General features: G+C 30.9%; 2 protein-coding genes across 5 annotated transcripts; one reads left to right on the top strand and one right to left on the bottom strand.

The window, feature by feature from the left end:
* The first annotated feature begins 831 nt into the window (after nucleotides 1-831).
* LOC145334609 (carbonic anhydrase 2-like) lies at nucleotides 832-15,265 on the top strand. Its single transcript, XM_080180131.1, has 15 exons — nucleotides 832-896; nucleotides 2,905-2,985; nucleotides 4,794-4,907; nucleotides 5,578-5,713; nucleotides 6,132-6,315; nucleotides 9,900-9,953; nucleotides 10,047-10,109; nucleotides 10,264-10,310; nucleotides 10,463-10,618; nucleotides 10,694-10,774; nucleotides 13,020-13,093; nucleotides 14,036-14,089; nucleotides 14,303-14,359; nucleotides 14,777-14,817; nucleotides 15,060-15,265. Exons 1-15 carry the CDS (start codon nucleotides 845-847, stop codon nucleotides 15,135-15,137), a joined length of 1,272 nt encoding a protein of 423 aa, XP_080036257.1. The 5' UTR covers nucleotides 832-844; the 3' UTR covers nucleotides 15,138-15,265.
* A 5,224-nt stretch (nucleotides 15,266-20,489) lies between these two features.
* LOC145334608 (uncharacterized) lies at nucleotides 20,490-22,990 on the bottom strand. Of its 4 annotated transcripts, none has more exons than XM_080180128.1 (5): nucleotides 22,919-22,990; nucleotides 22,418-22,501; nucleotides 21,839-21,890; nucleotides 21,097-21,167; nucleotides 20,490-20,859 (listed from the first exon to the last, which is right to left on the bottom strand). In XM_080180128.1, exons 1-5 carry the CDS (start codon nucleotides 22,986-22,988, stop codon nucleotides 20,798-20,800), a joined length of 339 nt encoding a protein of 112 aa, XP_080036254.1. In that variant the 5' UTR covers nucleotides 22,989-22,990; the 3' UTR covers nucleotides 20,490-20,797. The 4 variants fall into 4 exon arrangements, with proteins under 4 accessions (XP_080036254.1, XP_080036253.1, XP_080036256.1 ...); XM_080180127.1 differs by lacking the exon at nucleotides 21,839-21,890 and adding an exon at nucleotides 21,732-21,783; XM_080180130.1 differs by having other exon boundaries at nucleotides 22,418-22,495.
* Nucleotides 22,991-25,656: the final 2,666 nt, after the last annotated feature.

The following is a 25,656-nucleotide window of genomic DNA, read 5'->3' as shown; positions in this document are numbered from 1 at the left end:
ATATTTTCCTTTATAACGTGCAGACTAACATTAAGCTATTATAGGTTTGGATTTTACTAGTTTTAGCTTCATCTTTGGTATAATTATACATGGTAATTTAGTAAAAACACATTTCTATCGATGGGTAAGAAAATGCCGTTTCTCAAAGTCGTGCGCGGTCATACGCAATATTGGAAGGATGACGCAAATTTCATATATAAGTTGTTGCAATTCAAGAAAAATTTTACAGTAGCTTTTTACAGATTATTATTAGGTTTAGTTAGGTTATGTTAGGTTAGGCGATTGCCCCGCAGGGTTAGACAATTGGCCTCTAAGGATTAGAGCTTCCAACATGGACTAGAAATAGGAGAATATTTACCGTAAAAATACGAGGAAACGACCATTAGGAGGCGTTGTCACGAAAGGGACTATACCCAAATCTTGCATGCATCGCTTTTATCTTAAAAAGAAAATAAGTATATTAAATAATATTTTAGCGCGAAAATTGATATATGAAATTTGCGTCACACTTTATTAGAGTAAAACACTAAAGTGAGAAAGGGTTAAATAACTGTGTCACCCCATCGCAACCGCTTTGAGCAACCTTTCCTTTGGGTCATTTAAAATCAACCAATGGTGTCCATTATATTAACACAGCCAATTAACAGAAAATAATTTAGAAGCAGACGAAAGAGGTCCTTGAAAAAGGAAGGGAGGTAGTTGTCTGTATATACATCTATACTATAGATCTGTTCACCCTTTAAATATCGCGTATGACCACGTACGACTTTGAGAAACGGCATTTACTTACCCGTCATACAGATTTCTATTCTTTAAAGATGTTTAGTTCTTAGTTGACCATAGAATGGGTAACATCAAATTTACCAGCTTGATAAAATATTGCTATGCGTGTCTATGTAAGTGAAATTATATTTAATTGAATATTTTATCATTAAGATAATTAGTTCAAAGAGTGGCGTGCGTAAGAGGGGTGTCAACACCCCCATAAACAAGATATTAGAAAGAAATTTCGGGTCATGTGAAGAAAACGAAGTTGCGGGTTTTGTCATATTTTCACAGTAGCTTTTCTCCTTTTCCTAGCACCTGCGGTGGGCTCTAATCCTGCGGGGCAAATTGCCTAACCATGCGGGACAATCACCTAACCTAACCTAAAATAACCTTTCAAAAGTTACTGTGAAAATTCGACGAAACCCGCAACTTCGTTTCCTTCACATGACCCGAAATTTCCAATGATTTACACCCAGCTGGTAAATCACTGTGCAAGCCAAGTTGTTGGAAATGTTTCCTGCTGCTGCTATGTCAGATGCTTGTCAGTATTTTTAGTGATGTAGGAATGTAGTAATGATAAATGTTTTTTCCTTTACAGGACTATTGAGAATGATAACCTTAGTTTTTGAAATATATATTTGGCCTGTACAAAGATGTTAGTTTGATAAAACTTTAATAGTCAAGGCCTCTAAGTTGGGGGTAGTCGACCCATCCCTAACTTTCAATCTCATTTTTTAAAGTATATATTTAAACTTTTTTGGGGGGGTCTTTCTTTCTAGGGGCGATTGTCATGGGAGGGTGGTGGTACAGTTATAAATAGTTATAAACCCTCCCAGGACCTATGAGAAGCTACATTGTAAAGGACAATTTATGTATGTTTAGTTTTTAGCGAGATCCTGTGGTACAAAGTGACAGACATACTATTACTTTTATATAAGGATGTTTTAGCTCTAAACATGCGGGGATATTCAGACGTATATACTTAACATAGCCAAACATAAAAATACATTTATTTTTATAAATTGTAAAAATATTAGAAATTTCCATGAATCAATAAACCATTAAAGTTAAACGTATTTTTTTTAAATTAGAGAAACAATAATTTATTTAATTTGATAAAGAAAATTTATTTTACATAATTCCCCAAACCTTTTTTACATTAAATGATTATTGTCAAATTACTAATGGTTTGTTGAACAAAGGAGAAATAAAACTTTATACAAGGATGACAACATCCATAAGTAGCAAAGCACAAAAAAATCGTGGATGGGAATACATACAAGTAGAGTTAGAGATAATAGATTTATTTGAGAAAATATACACGAAATCTTATAAGTTTAAAATCGGAGCAAAAACTCCAAAGATAAGGGTAAATACGTAACAAATAGCCAAAAACCTTCCCAAAGGCAGTCTAACCGCCATAGATATTTTCTTAAACCGACGGAAAAATTAAATTTTGATATCTTTTACTACAAAGCTTTTTTGAATCGGACCATAAACACTAAAGATATTAGGAAATCTGTGAAAAATATAAAAAAAACTGCTGAAAGCAGTCCAACCGCCATGGATGTTTTAAAGTTGATTATACGGACGGACGAACAGACAAACGAGCGGATATTAGGAATTATAGAGTAGCTACGCTACTAATAAAGCTATCAAAAAGTTAAGTTTTAAAATAATTTTTTTTTTGGGGGGGGGTGGAGGGGAAGTTTCTCTAGGAGAGTTAATTAATAAATAAAAATCCCTTAGATAGAAGTTTCATTGTTAAGGAGGTCCATATCGGTTTAAAACATAGTGAAAACACGCATCACCATAAATACACGCCACCATAAACTAAATAATAATGGTTAAATATATAAAGAAAATATTTTAAATCATGGAAAGAAAACGAAGTAGAGGGTTTCGTCATATTTTCACAGTAGCTTTTCTCATATTACTAGGCCCTGCGAGAGGATTTAAACCTGTGGGGCCAATTTTCTAACCCTGCGGGGCAATCATTAACATTTACCTAACCTAAAATAACCTATCAAGAGCTACTGTGAAAATATGACGAAACCCACTAATTCGTTTTCTTTCCATGATCCAATATTTTTTCATATCTCTATATTCTTTAATGAAAATTAATTGCGCATTTAGTGGTTGTGCCTTTGACCTTTGCCGTAGGAGTTGTTTCTGATTTCAAGCCCCGTATATCATCATTATATTCAGCCCAAAATGGTAAGATTTATTTTCTAGAGTGGGATGTGAATGTACTATTGTATACTGATGGGTATTTTCAGGGGATCTAAAGGAATAAGATACACAAAATTACACCTTCTGTAGATTAAGTAAGTGGTTAAAACGTATGAACACTCAACTTAATAAATCAACCTATTAAAATTCACTAAAGTCACCATAGTTGTTGAGCCAACAAATAAGAAAACGTTATTATAAAACTTTTGAGATCTGCAGTGTAATAAACAGCCCATTGTCCTCTCTCTCTCTCTCTCTGGGGTGTTCTGCTATTTTGGTATTGAGAAAATAAATTCAAAGAAAAATTCCTTACCCAACAACTTTAATTTCTTTTTATTCTGTGAGAAAGGAGACATTAGGCTGTAAATTACACATGTACCCAAAGTTTTACAAACATTTTATCTTATTTGTTGGCTCAAAAACAATTGGATGCTTCTACTGAATTTTGATAGTTTTGTTAAAAACTTATAGTGTCCAAACCAATAGCATTTATCGTAAAAGGGTAGTATGTTCATAATCAATGTGAGTGTGTATATATTGTCCATTGTCTTATCCCTTAAGGTTTCTGCTAATATTTCTACTACCCCCCCCCCCCACCCCTCCTCTTCTTTGTTTGTCAATCTTAACATAAACTTTTTCCCAAAAAATTTTTTTTAACAGTGTAAGCTGCTAAATGACTAGGCTCGGTCAGTCCGAGTCTGATTATGTTAACAAAAATTATAATTGAATTTCTCATTGTCTTTTTCTATCTATCTCTCTGTTTCAAATTCCTTGTTCACCATTTTTTTTTAACAGTCCAATTACTATCTAAAATATCTAGAACTTGTGTCCTTTGTATTATACAATTTTGTATTTTTGGAATGTTGTGGGTTTTAGTTTTTTAAAGAATAAATGTCTGAAAATACAACAATGGAGTGAAACTTTATTTTTACAGATGACCCTAGATGTAACAAAACTCTTGAACAATTGAAATTTTGATCGATTGGCTACAAATTCCATACATTACAATATCACAATAATTTTTAATTCAAGTTTTAATAAAATTACATTGTTCCATACTATCATAAACTCAAATTATGGGTTACAGATAATAGTTATTTCTCGTATCGTATTATAAACGGCTTTCCGCGGATATAGAATGTACAATTATAAGATTAAAACTAGTTTTTTTAGCCGGTGCCTTGTACATTTCTATATTCGTAGAAAACTGGATATAATACGATGCTAGACATAGTTTTTTCGTATGGATGAGAACCGGTTCCTATCCACCGGATTCGAATGAATACGAGAAAAAGATTTACAGAATTTTAAAAAAATAATGAAAAGTCCCATAACACCGTAGCTAACTAGATTTTTTCCCTAAATTTTCAAATGTAATTTCTTTTTCAATATAATACCAAACCGAAATTGTTAAATACATGTAAAGAAAATTGTACTGAATTATTCCTTATGCTTTTGCAATTTAATTTTATTTCTAATTTCAATAAAAACCTACTGTACTTGACATAGTAAAGCTATAAAAAATATCATTATCAGTTTGACTTTGCATTAACTTTGAAGCTTTACATAGTGTTTCAAAATATCAGCCATGTGACGTCATAAAATGAGGGATTATACATCTCTTTATTAGGGGTTTTCTATCCCACTTCTCCTCTCATCTACATTATATTTAAGACGTCACATAGTTGATTTTTGAGACACGTTGTCAAGTTACAACTATATAGAATATAAATTATTTAGGCCTACAAAACTTATTTTTTTTCTGCTTATGTTTTTAATTATTTTGTTTTTAGATCCCTCGACCTGGCATACATCATTTCCAACTTGTAAAGGAGTTAGCCAGTCTCCCATAAATATACTTTCAAGCTCAAGATTAACATCACAGTTAGGGGATTTTACTCTGTCAAGTAAGCTTTTAAAAGCGAAGCTTTTCTATAATTAGGGTAGGTACGTCCTTCCGTCTGTAATAGTTAGCTCTTTTCGTCAATTTAAACAGATCAGAATTGTCCTGACGATTTCAAGCTATTCATGGTGATTCCTTCAACAGTTAGGTACGACTTAGAAAGCGCAGCAACTCTATAATTGTTATCAGAAAGTACGTAAGTCCATTTTAAAAATGCTGATTTTTTACTTTTTGACAAAATTTTTGTATGTTAGAATATCCTATTTATCTGATTTTTAGAATACTGATTTCTATTACAACAAGGTACAATTATATAAACGAAGCATCTCTTCAATCAAGTATGTCCTTAAACAGTATCACGTATTTAAACATATTTACTTCCAATTTTGTTTACAAATATGCATTAATATTCTGCTTATTCATTTCTGACACTCTACAGGTGTTAATATTCGTTTGTCCTTCTATTTTAGAGCTTCGCTTTTATGGATATTGTCATCCTTGTTTTAATCAAGTATTTAGATGTTAAGCATCTTTTTTTAAAAGTGATTGATTGGATTCAAAAGATTTTTTTTTTTTAAATTTTCAAAAATTTATTTGTAGTGAAGCTAAGTTTCTAAAATAATTCATCAATTTATCAAATAAGAAGATACTGTATGTATATATTATATGTTTAGGATACCTTTTGCCTGTTATTGGAAAGCTAAAGAATGATGGATTCTATTTAAGCTTTGAATTTGATTCAATTTTCCAACCTGCAATTATTCCATCTTTTTCCCCAACAATTACTGGTGGTAGTCTGGGAACAGATATGTAAGATTTTCAAAAGATATTTGAGTCATGAGAGAAGTCATGCAACCTAGTTTCAAATCCCTGTACAAAAATTAATTCTGTACAAAAATTGATTCTTTAATGGTCAGATGCTCTTGTTTTTCACACTTTTTTTTCAAATAATTTTAGATCTGCGAGTTTTCTTGCTTTAATTATGTGAATTTTGGACAACTACATACATATAAACCTAAAATAATAACATATTTTGGTGGAAGAGTTTTGTAAAATTTGAAATATGTCATTTTGTTTCTAATAACTCAAAAACTAAGATGCTTTAAATAAAAGGCAAGCTACATTGCTAAAAACACGTACAAAAGAGAATTACAGAGAAACATCCTGTTACTTTTTTGTAAAGATTTTTTATGTCAAATTCAATTCAAAAAGAAAATTTCTGTTTCAGTTATGAATTTTTTGAGCTGCACTGGCATTGGGGTAGTTTAAGTACTCAGGGATCAGAACATACATTGGATGGAAGAAAGTATCCTGCAGAACTTCATGTTTCTCTCTTTAATAAAAAGTATGATGGTGTTACCACAGCCTTGGGTAATTCAGATGGTTTAGCTTCATTGGCCTTTTTGTTTGAGGTAGGTATGACACAGCTTATACCAATAACGTAATTAATTCGGGAAAAAATCACGAAACCTATACTTGGTTTTTAGCTGTCGTTGGGGGCAATTGACGACCTTTACATTTGACCCCCAAATATTATTTGAGATCTATTTCACTCGTTGGTTATACCTTATACCTGTGTTTGACCAGCATGTGAATCTTGTTATTGTTAAATTTTATTAAATTTTTAGCAGTTGTAGTCATGCAAGATTTAAATCAATGATGTGTCTACTACATATTTAAAATATTAAGTATTCCAAACCCTAAACGTATCGTATTTCGAGAAAAATCAAAAGGGAATTTAGAGACATGATAATATTGAAATTGGGGAATATTAATTAACGTCGCCAAGAATTCTATTTCAAGAATATGATATATATTCCCCTCTCCGTTCGTTCACAAATAGCTCCCTATTTATATTTTTCTAAATATTCAAATTTCTTAATATTTATTTACGAAGTGCTTCGTAAATAAATACTAGATTTTGAAAAATAATAAATTTTTACGTTGTATATTTCTATTTCTGAAATAAATCACGCAATCTTAAATGAAGTATGTTCGTTAAACAATTCCGAAATAAAATTTACTAAATATATTAGACTTTTAGGTTCTTTCTATGAAATTAATGTGATGACATAATTTCCTTACTCCAAAAAGTCTACCTGTTAAGAATACGACATTTTAGACGTCTTACTTTTTTCATTGCTTTTTTTACAGGGTAAAATAAAAATTCTTCCTAATATTAAAAAAGTATAATTTTGCATTTTTACCACCATTTTTACTATTTTTCTTTGTTGTCGGTTTCCAAGAAATAATTAAGATTAATAATATTATAGATATCTTCAAATATGAAGTGTTGGGATGTGTGAAATATTTTTAACAAGGATGACAATATCCATTAAAGCAAAACATTAACATAAATGCATAAGTATAATCAAAATTATAAGTAAGTATTCTGTCTATAAATTATATAAAATACTAACATATTAATGATGAACAGACTGACGTCTATAACCAACACAAATTATAGAAAAGCTTCGCTAATTCCTAGTATTTTCCATAAGTTTTGTTTTGTTATTTCTTGGGTGGGGGGGGGGGGAGGGGAGGGGTCAATATCAAGTGTTGGGATGTGTGAAAAATTTTTAACAAGGATGACAATATCCATTAAAGCAAAACATTAACATAAATGCATAAGTATAATCAAAATTATAAGTAAGTATTCTGTCTATAAATTATATAAATACTAACATATTAATGATGAACAGACTGACGTCTATAACCAACACAAATTATAGAAAAGCTTCGCTAATTCCTAGTATTTTGAATTTTCCATATGTTTTGTTTTGTTATTTCTTGGGGGGGGGGGGGGACATTAACATAAATGCATAAGTATAATCAAAATTATAAGTAAGTATTCTGTCTATAAATTATATAAAATAGTAATACTAACATATTAATGATGAACAGACTGACGTCTATAACCAACACAAATTATAGAAAAGCTTCGCTAATTCCTATTTTCCATATGTTTTGAATTGTTATTTCTTGGGTGGGGGGGGGGGAGGGGAGGGGTCAATATTTGTATCGTAACGGTCAACCTTCAAACTAGGGGGGGCGAGGTAGGGGTGAATCAATATCATTAGCATATATATATCAACAACATTTCTTAAATAGGGGAGGGGTGAGACTACACTAGTGTAATAAATTATTATCGATTCAGCGTTTTTTTTTTTTTTGGGGGGGGGGGGGAAACATTTATGACCTCATAAAGCTAAGGGTCAACTCATCATACAAGAAATATGAGACCTTAGAGAACAAGGACAAAACGTTACAATTTACAAAACTAACTCCAATCCAAATAAAATAAAAATATTTATTTTCATTTTATTTAAGTCAACATAGTTTATTTATTTATTTAGAATATTTATTTCATTAAAGTAAAAAAAGTTATGATTATTGTTTTGTTAGTATGTTAGGTTAAATTAGTACATATTACTTGAGTTAGAATGATTAATACATTATTTAATGGTTATTGGTGGTTTATTTTTTAACTTTTCTTTCACTTTATGATATTAGCAAGTTTGATATATGGTTGAGTTGAAATGTAGAAGACAGTAAGCAGGGTGGAGGGTTGGAGAATGTAGGGTGTTGGAACTTTGGAAGGTGGATTATTATAGAGTAGATACGCTGAAAGCCTGAAACAAAAAATCTTAAGTCTTAACAGCTATGTGAGGGAGAGGGGGGGGATGGTAATTTATCTATCTTGCTTAGCGTTCGGTTAATTCTAAATTAATGAATAAATAAAAGCTATCTATCTTAAACGGACGTACGGAGGGACGGACCGACCGACCCTAATTATAGAAAAGCTTCGCTTTAAAAAAATAAATTTTACTTTTATTTGAGCCAATGTTAGATAAAAAGTTAATAATTTAACCAACCAATTAAAATATCCTTGTATTTATGTTTTGACATGTCCTATAATCAATAGGCATCTATTAAATGTAATCTAAACAAGGATAACAAGATTATCATCCATTGTCTTATCTCCTAAGGTGTACTTTACAACCCTCTCACATACTCACACGACAATACAAATACACATAATAAATACTAGGATATGACAATGAAAGAAAAATCAAGATTTTTGGAATAAAGAAAGGGGAGAATAAATTATTTAAAAGTCTTATCTATTATACAAATTTTATATCTAAGTTTTCATATTTATTGAATTGTTTACAAGTAAAACTGATATGGTTCTGATATCGCAAAAACCAATCAACCAATATTATTTTTTTATAATTCATTCTAAAAAAATAAAAAAAACTCATCAATATTTAATTTTTAAAGTTTTCATATTTATTGAATTGTTTAAAAGTAAAACTGATATGGTTCTGAGTTCTGATATCGCAAAAACCAATCAACCAATATTATTTTTTTTATAATTCATTCTATAAAAATAAAAAACTCATCAATATTTAATTTTTAAAAAAAATTTTTATAAAAAGTAAAAAAAAACACTGAGAAAATATTAGGTGTAGAGGTTTCGTGTTCTTTCTAGACAGCTATATTGGCTATTTTTCCAAATTTTGACGGAACGAAAAAATTTATTGGAAAATATCAGTAAATATTAACTTTCAGGATCGTAAAAATTTAGAAAAGATTTTAATATTTCTGTTTCATGTCCATTTTCAACCCTTTCCCTAATTATTATCAACGACTTTGGACCGTTCGTAGATAGGGGGAATATCTGAGAAATATTGACCCGTGGGTTTCAAATTTCCATCGTCAAAGATATATTGGATTTATTTCAAGTAGACATATGTCTGATTTAAATCCCTCTTCTAAAAATGTCTTATCAGAACATGGTAGTGGGAGGAAATATTCTGCCACTTGTTTACAAAAGGCAAAATTTGTTTCTTGTTCTTAGGTTAAGGGGGATTTGTTTCTTTCTAATTTTTCATAAATCTCATTTTCTAAATACATGTTCCAAAACATCTGATATCTAAAATTTATGAGAAAAATGTAAGCATTTTAAGGGTATTAATTCCACTTGATTTAGGTTAGTTCTACAGATAATCCAAACCTTGAAGATTTTATGAACCAAGTTGCAACAGTAAGTATAATTTCTTAATTAAAAGTATAAAACCATGTTTCTTCTTGAAATTTTAAAAAGATGATGTTATTTATATTGATTACATAATTTTAGTTATCATCACTATCAACAGTCCCTTCAACACCAACAGTCCCATTATCTCGTTCTCTGAACATGGTAACTAAAAAATTATAATTTTTTGAATATCATTCAAGGAGGGAGATATCATTATAGAAAAATTATCTAAAACTTATTTCAATGGAACTTTTATAGGCCTTGCAAAAAATATCACAATTAATCTTAAAAATCATTTTTAATAATTGTTTTAAAGACTGGAAGGTCTATTGTTTCCCCTAGTGGAGTATCAAATCCTGGCAGGTAACTTTTTTCTAATCCATATTATAAACATTTTTAGTAATTTTTTTTCTTTTTCCAACCAAAATTAGTCTAAAACAAACCTAATTCAAATTCTAACCTATATAGTATATATACTATAAGTCTTTTAGTCTTTATAATTCTATATTGTTTAGGATACTCTTAGGTTCATTAATACCAATTGAGAGTTTATCTGGTAATTATTATCACTATTCTGGATCTTTGACAGCTCCACCTTGTGATGAAAATGTTCATTGGATTGTGTTTGAAACCCCTTTCACTATCTCTGAAAATCAGTTGAATATATTAAGGTGATTTTTGATGTTTTAGAATTGATTAGAAGCCACTAGCAAAAATTTAAAAATAAACTTTCTAAACATATTTAGATCTTTGACAAATGGAGGAGTTACTTTGAGTGACAATTTTAGACCTACCCAACCTATAAGCACCAGAACTATTTACTACAAGTGATTAAAAGCTCTTTATAAAGTCTATAAAAAATGATGTCTTTTAATACAAATTACTAATGATAGGCCAATACACAGACTAAATTACCAATGCCAGGTCAAAATACATTTTAAATGACCAAATGGTAGGCCAGTATACATTTTAATTGACAAATGGTAGGCCAGTATACATTTTAATTGACCAATTGTAGGCCAGTATACATTTTAATAGACCAATGGTAGGCCAGTATACATTTTAATTGACTAATGGTAGGCTAGCATACATTTTACACAGTGGGATCTTCTGAAAAAAATCGGGACATCCAAAAAATCTAAAATCGACTCTTATCTATCCTAGGACCTAATAATGGCTGTAAGTAGACAACTAGAAAAGAAATTTTTTAAAAATATTCATTTTTGGCGGATTTATGCCATTTTTAAAAAAGGTAGTGAAAAATTTCTTTTCAGTTTTGATGATTTTCCAGATTTTTTTACACAATTTTTTCAAAGCAACAAATAATACATTTATGTTCATCTTATGAAAAAAAAAATTTATTGAGGTACTTTTCAGATACCTGTACCAATGTCTAATTAAAGAAAAAATTAAAAAAAATATTTTTTTGATGGTGTAAATTGACATTTTGTGAGAGAATTTCACCAAAAATATTAAGATTTTTAACCCCAAAAAATCAGTTTTCTCCATTTTACCCAAAAACGGACAGGAGGCCCCGGGTTTTGCAATAATAATATCAATATACAACATGTATTGTGTATAAAACAGTTTTCACAACCTGGGGCCTCTTGTCCGTTTTTGAGTAATTGAGCATTTTACATTGCATGTTTTGAACAATTTCGTTCTTGTTAATTTCAAATTTTCCCCCGTTAGAGGGGGAAGGAGTCATTTTAGAGCCCAAAGTCATCTCTGCAATGTTTTCAAACTTTTTGAGGCGGAACTTTCTTTACTTATGCATTATTTGCCTCCAGCCAACCGTTTCGCCGTTATTTGCCGCCGTAGGCGTTATTTTTAACGATTTTTGCCGTTCTCGCGGTTTTAATGGACATTTAAGGGAACAAGGAGTCCTTAAAAAAAGATGACTTATAAATACTTTTATTTTAGCAATTAAATTTGCTAAATTTCATGTGTTCTAAAAAAAATTGTATTTCTAACTGGTTTTGGTCCAGCAGAAATTCAAATTTGCGAATTAATTATAATATTGCAAAAACATTATATACGCATCAGAGAGAGAGAGAAAAATATACGTTTGAGAGAGAATATAATATTAGTAATTATGTTTATATTCTTATACAAACTTTAAATGAAGATAGCTAGACTTAGAATAAAGGTATTAACACAAAATCAAAAGTGTTTTGAAAATTATGTTATTGTTGTTTATATCTGTAAAAAAAAACCATTAGAAAACATGCCTTATTAGTGTCCTATTTTACTTATACTGGACCTACCTAAAAATGCCGGGACTCAAACTGGGTGCACCTGACGCTATATTCATGTTCACAAACATTGTTTGCATTGAAGAAATATTTACATAGACGTTGATTTTGTTAAAATATTCCTATCCTAACTAAAGTTATGAAGGTTTATAGATATTTTAAAAATAGGGTAGCTTCGCTCCTCCAAAACAGCAAGACGTACATACCAAATGCACAATAGAAGTTAACAGGAGCAAAATTTATGTTATTTTTGAGTTAAAGCAAAAGAAATCACATCATTTCGTCAAATACAAGCTTTTTTATTGATGTTTACTTTTGTCTACCCTTAATGTCCCGTTTTTTGGCAAAAGATCCCACTGTGTTTTAGTTGACTAATGGTAGGCCAGCTTTATTTAAATTGACCAATATTAGACCAGTACACATCTTTATTGACCAATGGTAGGCCAGTATGACGGTATTTTTATAGGCATTATAAAAAGCTTTAAGTGAGTATTATTCTTTTATATTTATTATTGTAAAAGCATAGATAAATTAAAAGACAGTGAGAGAGGGGACTTAGGATGTTTATTACACTAATCCCAAAAGTTTTGTGATAACTTTCGTTTGCTTAAAAACTTTGGGGACTTTTAATGGATTTTGATTGGTTGGTTAATTGGGTTGAGTGTCCAAACGTTTCAACAACTAATTGTAATCTATAGAAGGGACAATTATGTATATTAGCATTGGGGAAGTACATTAATTTATCTTATTTCTTTAGATCTCTGATTAAAAGGTATACAATGTTTCTTTTCTATCTTTTATTCTTTTAATTTGTCAGAGGAAGTCCAACTGTTATAGAAGCAGCTGTTGAGATAGTGACTAATGCAGCTGTTACAGCTACCATTACAACAGGTATAGTAGTTTAATTATATGTTGAGATAGTGAGTAATGCAGCTGTTACAGCTACCATTACTACAGGTATAGTAGTTTGATTATATGTTATTGTTGAGATAGTGAGTTATGCAGCTGTTACAGCTACCACTACAACAGGTATAGTAGTTTAATTATATGTTGAGATAGTGAGTAATGCAGCTGTTACAGCTACCATTACAACAGGTATAGTAGTTTAATTATATGTTGAGATAGTGAGTAATGCAGCTGTTACAGCTACCATTAAAACAGGTATAGCAGTTTAATTATATGTTGAGATAGTGAGTAATGCAGCTGTTACAGCTACCATTACTACAGGTATAGTAGTTTAATTATATGTTGAGATAGTGAGTAATGCAGCTGTTACAGCTACCATTACTACAGGTATAGTAGTTTAATTATATGTTGAGATAGTGAGTAATGCAGCTGTTACAGCTACCATTACAACAGGTATAGTAGTTTAATTATATGTTGAGATAGTGAGTAATGCAGCTGTTACAGCTACCATTACTACAGGTATAGTAGTTTAATTATATGTTGAGATAGTGAGTAATGCTGCTGTTACAGCTACCATTACTACAGGTATAGTAGCTTTAATTTTTTAAGTATGGCTATGAAACCGATTAATATCCGCTGGATTAGAACCGTTTTTAAGCCATACTAAAAAATTATGCATCATTTCGTATTATATCTTGTTTTCTACAATTATTAAAATAAAAATCATAATATTAACAACCAGTTTCATTTGCCCGTTTTTATCTTATAATTGTTCATTTTTATATCTGCGGATGCAATAAATAACTATTCTTAATCATTTTCATACCTAATTCTAATATTTTTTAAATATATGCATTCTTTTTCACTTCATAATAAAAAAAAATAAGTTATGAAAGAAAAGTTAATGTTTTTTTTTTTTACTTTCAGCCATCGTTGTGATAATCAACACTTTAAACTTGTATGGATTTTCATTTGGAAGTGGTAAGAATATCAAATAATTATTTTTGACCCCCACAGCCCAAACAAACTAAAAAATAAATATATTTTGACAGTTGTCGTTGGGGGACAACACATAGTAAAATTGACGACCTCTCCATCTGCCCCCCCCCCCCCATTATCATTTTAGATTTTTTTTCGCTTGTTGGTTATACCTTGTACCTGCATTTGTTTATCTTATAATTTATTCTTTTTTAGGATTTATTACTTTTGGGAACTCCATTGCTGGATCTTCTTTTGTTCCAGGATTTTCAGGTTCACATCATTATTTGCTGAATTTCTTCTTATTTTATACTAAACCTTATATAAAAGTGTATTTTACTGTGTGTTTTTCGAAGGATCTCTCTAACTTTTTAACCGATATGGTTCTCCTTTACATTGAAGCTATTTTTACTTTTTGACCTCTATTCTTTTCTCTATTCATAAATATGGCATCGTGTAAGATATTAACAAGTTGAAGCACAATAAAATGAGTAACAAATTTTGATGTTTAAAGGTTTTTGGTATATGACATAATCCAAAACACTTTTTCAGATTGAATGTCACTAAACGATTTTTGTTATGCACACATTTTTACATCTGTTTATCCGTTTTTACATCTGTTAGGTCACACTATCAAACAATTTTAAAAAGTAAAATATTCTGCTTTGTTAAATGTTCTTTACTTTTTAGGGATTGGTATACCTGACATTTGCCTTCCTTCTGACTGTAGGGTAAGATTTGAAAAGTAACATAGATTAAGCAAAGCCGCTGAAATTTTTTATATATTGCTTTTCAGAAACAAAATCTTATAAACTTTGGAATCTTTTTGATAAAGCTAATTCCTTAATGTTATTGTGTTTAGATGGTTGAATGTTCAAATTTAACTGTAAAATTGTTTTAACTTTGATAGGCAAAAAAGAATTCCTAGTACAATGGTAAAAATGTTATTGAGATAAAATTTCACCATTTTTAGGTGATTGTGAACGGGAGACCCAAGTGTTGTAGACGGGTAGTGAGAAGAAGAAGACTTGTTTGTCCAAATACTTGTTAACAAATTACGTTTCAGATATTTTTTCAGAATTTTGTTTAATTTAAACAGCCTAACCTATTAAGTTTTTTAAAAAACAATAAATCTTCTTCAAAAAAAGCCATATTATATGATTTATTCCATATAAAGAAAGTTTTTTTTCTAAATCTTATAATACAAAAATAGAGAGAGCAAAATACAGGGCTAGGCAGTCTCGTGTCAGCCAACTGTATTTAAGCCTTAGGGAAATGAACCTTTTATAATTTTACTAGAGTTGGCTCGATATAACTATCTCGCTATTGGCTAGGTTTATTCAATGATTTATTTACTTTTTTTGGATTTACAATATAAAATTCGCTCTATATTTCTATAAAATCCTTTCGTGGCATTCTTTTACTAAAAACCCACCTTGTATTGGCATAGTTTAATAACCAATTCAAAATTAATCTAATAACCTTTACAAACTGACATTTTAATTCATACATTTTATTTCATAAATTCACTCTCTTTAGATTTTTTTGAAAAAGACGACATTGAATATGTTTTTGAAAACATGTTGTGTTCATCACAACATGTTGTAACATACACAGGGCACTGTATTCCAGAAATCCCGAAAAATGACAAAAAATCATAGAGAGTGTATATTTGAAAATTTTGATGAAATTTTATTTTAATATCAATAAGTATACATATATCTTTTAAAATAATAGTGAAAATACTTATAATAAGGGTTTTACACAAGGGGCGTCAGGGGGGGGGGGTGTAAAGCTAGTCTATAAGCACATTTCAGAAGCTGCAACTTCCTTTGTTTCTAAGCAACATTGACGGGAATCATATCAAAAGATATTACACAACCCAACTAACAATGTTTGTTAACCCTAAATAGTCGGGGAGGGGGGGGGGCGACCCTCCCCCCTTATAGTATTTTCTATCTCATTTTCTTTGTGTGAAAGATAGAGAGCTATAACTGAGTGACTTGTTTATAATGGGTACGACACATAACTGAAAGTTGAATATCTCCATCCTGGTGGGCACAGGATGCCAGGATGCCTGGCAGGATCATACAGGTAAAGAGCAAAAATAATTTTTTTTATGACTTAAACTTAACATTTTATCTTACCAAAATAATAAAATATCCTATATTACTACATACAGGTGTTCAAGTCAATTTCCGGTTCCAGGTATGATCCTGCAGGTCTCCAGAAATCTTTAATTGACTCCTTTTACCTCAATTTTTACTTAGAGACCTCAAATTTTAAACTTAAGCTATTCTAACAACTATACACGACCAACTAAAATTTCATTAAAATCTGCCGCTATTTTCCTGCCGACTGCTGTCGCTGAAATTTATATTTTGAGATTTCTAATAAATACAGATGAGCAAATTTCTTACTCATTTTCTGTGTGTATATTTAAGCAGGGAGGAAGGGAACAATGGACTGTTTATTATACTAGTCCACAAAGTTTTATAATAGTTTTTTCTTATTTGTAGGCATAACAACTTTTGGGACTTTTGAATTTGATTGGTTAGTTTATTAGTTGAGTGTCCAAACAGTTCAACAACTAATTGTAATTCATAAAAGGGGCAATTTTGTTTATTACCATTGGGGATGTACATTAATTTACTGGCCATTGTCTTATCCCTTTAGATCATAGATATGTAAGACTCTAATTTTTATTTTCATTTATTTTAAAGGAAACATTTTCTATCTTAATCAAGTTCTACTCTTCTTTGTTAATATGAAAGAACCTTTTGTGAAAGGTTGCTCAATTAAAGGGTTAAGGGAGTAGATAATGTTTAACATATAAAATCAGAATATTTTTTGTTGATTAAGGAAACCACATACAAATTTTTAGACTTCTAGCTTTAATGGGATCCAAGATTGATATAAATCGAGGCCCCCCCCCCCTCCCCAATATAAGGTATGATAGTTCACATAAGACCTTAGACATAAATGGATAATCTTTTATTTGTTTTTAAAACTTTTCTTTACTTTAAGTTTAATGGAATAGGTGTTTTAGATAATAAGTAATATATTACTTTTATGTCTAAAAAAATTGTTATTTTTTTGATAGACCCAGTATCTTTAGGGCTTAAAAAAACAAACTTCGCATAGCTTCGCATACACAGGGTAAAGTTCTCTGATATTATACATACATCTAATATCACCATGTAAGAGGATTTGCTTGGACTTTTTTGGTCTTAAAAGATCTGGAACCAAACGTAAAATTTTCATTAGAAGAAAATTGTCTATTTTACAGAAATCGGGTATGCTAAGAAAACCATCTACAATTACAACAAAAAATGTAGATTTGACTTCTTTTAAAGGCTAAACGTATAAATTATTACATACTGATTCCAAAAATATAAAATACTTAAAAATAGCTTTAAAAATAAAGGGTCCACGATGATTAGAAATGTAGTTTAGTTGACCTTAAAAATAGTTGTTTACAATGATGAAAAGGAACTTAATTCCATACCTCTGGTATAATTACACATAAAATTCTTATCTTTCATAGTAAAGAGCTAATTATTTCGGCTTTATTTCCAAAAACTTGTGTATATTACTAAACAATTGTTTAAAAGTGTATTTTCCAAAATGTAAAAAACGATTTTTTGTCACCCGTGGAACATAGTGCAGGGGTGGGTTTTTATAAAAAGAATGATGCGTTATTTTTTTTTATCTTTCCTTTATCATGAAATCTATGTACTTTCTCTCCCCCTCTCTGTCTCTTTCTCTCTCTCTCTCTCTCTCTCTGTCAACAATATTTTCTGAAACAATATTTTTCAATTTTATATACTTTAGCATGTAAAGTAAGGCTGTAAAATTGTAATCTTTATCTAATGCTGATGTGGCTCATTTGGTTAAGGCGTCAGGTTTGAGATGTTAAGTTTCAAGGTGAGTGGTTCAAGACTCACCACTGAAAATTTTTTTTCAATCTTATATACTTTGGCATGTAAATTAAGGCTGTAAAACTATAATCTTTATCCAATGCTAATATGGCTCTTTTGGTTAAGGCGTCAGGTTTGAGATGTCAAGTTTCAAGGTGGGTGGTTCAAGACTCACCACTGAAACATTATTTTTCTTTCAATTTTATATACTTTGGCATGTTGAATAAGGCTGTAAAACATTAGTCATTGTCCATGTGATTTAGCTCTTTTGGTTAAGACGTCAGGTTTGAGATGTCAAGTTTCAAGGTGGGTGGTTCAAGACTCACCACTGAAACATTATTTTTTTTAAATCTTATTTATTTTGGTACATAAACTAAGGCTGTAAAACAATAGTAATTGTCTCTTGCTGAATCAGCTCTTTTGATTAAGGTGATTTAGCTCTTTTGGTAAAGGTGTCAGGTTTGAGATGTCAAGTTTCAAGGTGGATGGTTCCAGACTCACCACTGAAACATTATTTTTCTTTCAATTTTATATACTTTGGAATGTTTACTAAGGCTGTAAAACTATAGTAATTGTCTCATGCTGATTTAGCTCTTTTGGTTAATACGTCAGGTTTGAGATGTCAAGTTTCAAGGTGGGTTGTTCAAGACTCACCACTGAAACATTATTTTTTTAAAAATCTTATATACTTTGGCATGTAAATTAAGGCTGTAAAACTATAATTATTGTCTCTTACTGATTTAGTTCTTTTGGTTAAGGCGTCAGGTTTGAGATGTCAAGTTTCAAAATGGGTGGTTCAAGACTCACAACTGAAACAATATTTTTTCTTTCAATTTTATATACTTTAGCATGTAAACTAAGGCTGTAAAACATTAATCATTGTCACATGTGATTTAGCTCTTTTGGTTAAGACGTCAGGTTTGAGATGTCAAGTTTCAAGGTGGGTGGTTCAAGACTCACCACTGAAACATTATTTTTTTTAAATCTTATTTATTTTGGTACATAAATTAAGGCTGTAAAACAATAGTGATTGTCTCTTGCTGAATCAGCTCTTTTGATTAAGGTGTCAGATTGAAGATGTCAAGTTTCAAGGTGGGTTGTTCAAGACTCACCACTGAAACATTATTTTTTAAAAATCTTATATACTTTGGCATGTAAATTAAGGCTGTAAAACTATAATAATTGTTTCATACTGATTTAGCTCTTTTGGTTAAGGCGTCAGGTTTGAGATGTCAAGTTTCAAGGTGGGTGGTTCAAGACTCACCACTGAAACATTATTTTTTTCAATCTTATTTACTTTGGCATGTAAAGTAAGGCTGTAAAACAATAGTAATTATTTCATGATAATTTAGCTCTTTTGGTAAAGGCGTCAGGTATGAGATGTCAAGTTTCAAGGTGGATGGTTCAAGACTCACCACTGAAACATTATTTTTTTTTCACTAGATTATTTACTTTGGCATGTAAACTAAGGCTGTAAAACAATAGTATAATTATTGTCTTATACTGATTTAGCTCTTTTGGTTAAGGCGTCAGGTTTGAGATGTTAAGTTTCAAGGTGGGTGGTTCAAGACTCACCACTGAAATATTATTTTTTTTTCACTCTTATTTACTTTGGCATGTAAACTAAGGCTGTAAAACAATAGTAATTATCTCATGATAATTTAGCTCTTTTGGTAAAGGCGTTAGGTTTGAGATGTCAAGTTTCAAGGTGGATGGTTCCAGACTCACCACTGAAACATTATTTTTCTTTTAATCTTATATGCTTTGGAATGTTTACTAAGGCTGTAAAACTATAGTAATTGTCTCATGCTGATTTAGCTCTTTTGGTTAAGACGTCAGGTTTGAGATGTCAAGTTTCAAGGTGGGTGGTTCAAGACTCACCACTGAAACATTATTTTTTTCAATCTTTTTTACTTCTTCTTTTTTTAATCTTATATACTTTGACATGTAATAGCTTTTTGATATTTTAAGTGACTGTTGGTATAAGGTAAATGTTTAAAAATATTTTTTTTACTTTTACCAAATATTAATTATTATCTCAGAGAGTGAAAATGATAATTAGTGTTAAGGGTAGATTTGAACCATCTGACCTGAACTGGAACCTCATCTCTACCCCTGAGCTACAATGACAGACATGAAAGAGAGTAAAATTTTAAATTATACTATAAGAATTATGTTTTTGTCTATCTTGTCTTTTTTCACCACTGATAATTGGTCTCTGTCATAGCTCATTTATAGAATGTCGGTTACCTTATCCGTATGATGCGGGTTCGAGGCTCTCCGAGAGGGGCGGGGTTTTTGTAGTTTTTAAAAATTGGAAGAATTTATAAAACAAAAGTTGTCACAAATATAGGTATTAAATAAATCAGCTGGAAGTTTAAACCTGACAATCTTTTCAGAAAAAAATCTGAAGCATCCAAACTGGTTTAAATTTGAGGCTTCAGCGCGGCTGCCAAGCCAAAAAAAAACAACTATGAACAATATTTATGTGCTATTTAATATTTTTTTATTTGTTTATATTTTTATTAATAAAAAAAACATTATGCTTGACATCTCTTAAATATGTTATCTTTTTTTCAGTATGGTTTCGAAACTAAGCCATACTGAAAAATCATTTATGGTAGTGCATTATAGAGAATTTTCTACAAATAGTAAAATAAAAATCATAAATGTTTTCCAGTTTAGATTGCCCGGGCCATTGGCCAACTAAACCTGAATTAATCCTAAATTTTCATTTTACTATCCACAGGAAGCTACCTATAATACGATGGGATTAATAACAATTATCCGTTTACTCTGGGCAGTTACAGCAGTAACACATCCCATAACCATCAACAGCACACCAAGTCTCACCTGAATATTTTATAATCATTTTGTATGTTTTTGTCCAGGGAGAGAGGGGACATTGGACACGGGAATAGTATATCCATGGATTCTTGTATAGCCTGATAAAATGTTTCTCCCAGCTAGCTAAATACCGATCTCCATCCAACCAGCTCCCCCCCCCCCCCCACTGACTTTAACCAATTCCCTTCCCAGATCATACCAATTATATAAGTCTATCTATCTATGTATCTACCGAGTACTCACCAAAGATATCATTGTCATCATTATTCATAATCCACTCGTAAGACCGGCATTGCATAATTACAGCACACATCCTAAATTTACATTTATAAAATACAAGGAATATCCAGAGAGAGATGGGGCAATGGACTATATATTACACTAGTTCCCAAAGTCTTCCAATAACGTTTTCTTATTCATTGGGGATGAACATGAGAGTAAAAATCTAGAGGGAGAAAGATATAATTAAGTGTATTTCCCAATCGCAATCCTTGTGTCGACTCTCAATTAGATTTTTGAAAATCAACCAATTAGGTCGGGAATATTAACACAGCCAGGTAGCAGAAAACAGGTTGCTAGCAGACGAAAAGGTCATTGGAAAAGGAGGGGAGGTAGGTATTTGTTTTAGTATTAATATTTTTTGAATTTGTTGCTGAAGGTTTCGTGATTTTTTGTGATAGTTATGACGTTGTGTTCAAACCTATCACCTTAACAGCACAAAGTGCAAACACTCCACTAGTTGAACAAGACAAGGGTCTACAATACCCCCCCCCCTTTTTTTTTGGTTTTGGTTTAAGAGGGATGTCAAATTGTAAGGGTGTGTCAAAAAAAAAATTGTGCACGCCACTGCACTGGTTGCAACTTTATTTGATACTTACTCCTGGCAAAGAGGTTTGTCCATGCAGTCGGTTTTTATACAAAGCTCAGGGTCTAAAAGAAAATAAAGAAATGTAATCAATCTACTCTACAACTATTAATTACTTACTCCTGGCAGAGGGGTTTGTCAAAACAGTCAGTTTTAATGCACAGCTCTGGATCTAAAAGGAAAAAATGCTCTATTTTCTTATTTTGGTACCGAAGCACCCAAGTAACTCCTTCTTTATTTTGGGGGTATGTTTGAAAAGATTGTGCCCGCAAGCTTTGGGCCCAATAGTATTTAAGTATTTTGAAGACATTAAAAAATTTTAAAATGAGAGATCATACCCCTAATTACAATAAATAGAATTACTTCTTTTTTATTGGCTGAAAAGTTTGATCACTGAAAGGTTCGTACAACCCAATCAAGATTTAATGAAAACAACGAATGAGATGTCATGTTTATAAATCTTTGAGGCCAGTATTTTTTACGTACAAGTGTCCCTTCCATCTCTGAAGATTTTTGAAAATGTTTACTTCTTACAATCTATTTATTTTTCTATTCATCCTATACTTTCTCTTTGTCTATTACAATTAATTTATCTGATTATAATTTTTGTTAGCGGATACTACCCTATAAATCTCCTAGGTTAGTTTTTTTTACCTACCTTACATGTATAATCAATTTTGTCGGTCAGTTTGTCTGTACCTGGACTAGTAAAATCATCAGGAGTTGTACAAAATGGGAAGCATGGGTCTGGTGACCAAACATCTTCAGTTGTTGCCTCTAAAAATAATAAATCTTGTCGGATATGAACTTACAAATGGATGACAGTTAATCCAATGTTGTTACAATTTTGTAAAGTAGTCTATTAAGATCTTAAAACGTATTGATTTAAGATTGAAGCTATTGTTCAGTATTGCTTAAATAAGATTAATAAAATGACCTCAGCCACACTGAAAAATCATGTATTGCCCCTCATTTTTATTTGTAATTGTAATATCCACTGAAAACTGTCTGTAATACGATGCTGCAAATAACTATTCTTTCATTTTATATGTAAGGTTTCGTGATTTTTGGCAAAATCAATAGCAGTTAAAATCGAAAAAAAATGTAATAATAACATTAAAGTTTAAACATAATTTGTTTCTATATATTGTTGTAAAAAAACATTTATTGTTATTATAAAAATAGCAAAAAAAAATATACCATTTTTCAGAGGAGCTTGATCAGCTAATACACTGACCATAAGAGAACTCAGAAGTAGAATAAATTTCATTTTTCTCTAAAAATTTTTGAAATTTTTTTTGTGTTTTGATTATGAGAATGCAGATTAATCTTTCTCCAACCCTTACTTACCTTCAATATATTGTCAATAGCTTCAAACCACTCCAAGCCTCCAGAAAAAAATACTCAGCCCAACTATTTATTTCATTGCTGCGCCCCTTTCATCCGAAGAGGAAGGACGCCTAAAACAATCCAAAGATTAAAATTCAAAATAATATTGCCTAGAATTAACCCTGGGCCTAATTTGCTTAGTGGTGAGCGAGATCTTATCGGAAAAAAATCTTACTTCTTTAAAAATAGGATATCCGCTTAACTGTACTTATCTATTAAATAAGTTGCTATAAAATTAAAAAATGTGATTTAACTTAATTAGGTAAATTATAAGTAAAAAACTTTATGTTCTACGGTCCTTAATATTTCACTAATACTGTATTTAAATTCGAAAAGATAAAATAATGTTTATTTAATTATCTCTTTGAATTATCTCTTAGTTTTAGAGCACAGCTACTATGAAAATGAAATAAAACAAAATGAACATGTATTGAATATCGGCTCTTATTAATTAAACATATTTAGTTTTGAATATTTAATGAAAAATGCTAGACTTATTTTAAAAAGCAACAAAGTTTCTGTCTTTAATTTTGCATATGAAAAAATATTATTTTTCAATAACATCGCTTATCTTTGAAGTAATTCTGCATTTAAAAACATGCTGTGCTTTTACCAGAGGCGTGCAGGAGGGGGTTGGCTACAACCTCCTAGATGTCCATCCCCCTTGACAGGGGTCTAAACCCCGCTGATACACCGAACTATTGCAGCCAAAAGGATTTCAAGTAGAATAGTCTTTGAAAAAATTTCAGAAAGTTTTGTCACACAACTGTATGTCTGTCTGAATAGATCATATAATACTAATATTTGCGATTACTTTTATTTAATGAAATCTTCCAATTTTTAACATTTACAAAACGGCCTGCTGTATTGCATCAAGATCCATGACAGATCTATATAGGAAATAAATGTCTATAAACGAGCTCAAGTTTTCCAAAGGTAAGATGTTAAAAACTCATACTGGTTCAATAATCAATAATAAACTCTCAATGACCAGAATGATAAGACCCATTATTTTACTCTATGAAGAATAAATTAAATTTTTTATTTCATGTTGCTATTCAAATTATATTGAAGTATTAAATTTCTATTCATAAAATAGAAAATTTAAGTTTATAATATAGTAAATCAAGGAAAACTAAGTTTTAATGTAATATGATACTAGCGACGCGCCCGAATGTGTTCAGATATTAAACTAAAATTTAACATTTAGCTAAATAGTTTAACCCTTTCAGGACGATAATTTTAAACAAAAAACATTAGGATCCTAAAATATTTTAAAGAAAGAGAGACAAGATTATAAATAAGGTTTTAAATAAAAATAATGAAATTAAAATAAAGACGGAAGAAAAGGGAAGTGAGAGAGAGGGACATTAAAAAAAATGATGAATAAACGAAACTATAAAAGTCGTAGTAATCTTTATGAGTAACTTGATTTGTAGTACGGTTCGGAGAGAGAGAGAGATTGAGGGATAGGTCAATGGAAGAAATAAGATTAATAGTCGGGGATAGGTCAATGGAAGAAAAATGATTAATAGTCGGGGATAGGTCAATGGAAGAAAAATGATTAATGGTCGTGGATATGTCAATGGAAGAAAAAAAGTTAATAGTCGGGGATAGGTCAATGGAAGAAAAAAAGTTAATAATCGGGGATAGGTCAATGGAAGAAAAAAAGTTAATATTCGGGGATAGGTCAATGGAAGAAAAAAAGTTAATAGTCGGGGATAGGTCAATGGAAGAAAAAAAGTTAACAATCGGGGATAGGTCAATGGAAGAAAAAAGTTAATATTCGGGGATAGGTCAATGGAAGAAAAAAAGTTAATAGTCAGGGATAGGTCAATGGAAGAAAAAAAGTTAATATTCGGGGATAGGTCAATAGAAGAAAAAAAGTTAATAGTCAGGGATAGGTCAATGGAAGAAAAATGATTAATAGTCAGGGATTGGTCAATGGAAGAAAAAATGTTAATAGTCGGGGATAAGTCAATGGATGAAAAGAAAATTAATAGTCGGGGATAGGTCAATGGAAGAAAAAAGTTTAATAGTTGGGGATAGGTCAATGGAAGAAAAAAGGTTAATATTCAGGGATAGCTCAATGGAAGAAAAAAAGGTTAATAGTCGGGGATAGGTCAATGGAAGAATAGGGTTAATATTCAGAAGTGAGATAACGTAGAATATAATTTTTTAGGTGGTGCCTGCACCACCGATTCACTAGTTTTATATAATGTTCAGAATTTGTTAATCTGATTTTTATGTACAATTCCACTAACTAAAAGAAATTCACTAATAACACCCTAAGGCTAACACCCCCCCTGGCCATAAATTACAACCCTCTTTTTGTCTCTAATAACAACCCCAAAAGCTCACATCGTAACTCCCCTCGATTTTGATGTCAAATATTGTAAGGGGATGTCTAATTTTTCATGTGAGCTTCGCACACCCCCCTGTGCACGTCACTGTACTGTACACAGTACACCTGTATTTACCTTAAATCACAGGATTAAAATAGTTTTTTGTTTGTTCTTTCTTTCATTTAAATTGCATATTGAGCCCCG

Source organism: Acartia tonsa, chromosome 12 (genome assembly GCF_053477335.1).
Source record: "Acartia tonsa isolate MP-2025a chromosome 12, ASM5347733v1, whole genome shotgun sequence".
Classification (NCBI taxonomy): domain Eukaryota; kingdom Metazoa; phylum Arthropoda; class Copepoda; order Calanoida; family Acartiidae; genus Acartia; species Acartia tonsa.
Note: the sequence above shows the minus strand (reverse complement) of the source record. Positions and strands in the feature narration are given on the sequence as shown.

Bases quoted from the DNA above. Each gene is read 5' to 3' on its own strand.
- LOC145334608 (XM_080180128.1), bottom strand. From the start codon at position 22,988: ATGAAATTTATTCTACTTCTGAGTTCTCTTATGGTCAGTGTATTAGCT. The intron at 21,891-22,417 runs GTACAGACAAAC...TTTTCCTTTTAG, and splicing joins TGATGATTTTACTAGTCCAG to ATCCAGAGCTGTGCATTAAA. The intron at 21,168-21,838 runs GTAAGTAATTAA...ATGTAAATTTAG, and splicing joins GACAAACCCCTCTGCCAGGA to GATGTGTGCTGTAATTATGC.
- LOC145334609 (XM_080180131.1), top strand. From the start codon at position 845: ATGGGTAACATCAAATTTACCAGCTTGATAAAATATTGCTATGCGTGT. The intron at 10,619-10,693 runs GTGATTTTTGAT...AAACATATTTAG, and splicing joins AATCAGTTGAATATATTAAG to ATCTTTGACAAATGGAGGAG. The intron at 13,094-14,035 runs GTATAGTAGTTT...TTTTACTTTCAG, and splicing joins TACAGCTACCATTACAACAG to CCATCGTTGTGATAATCAAC.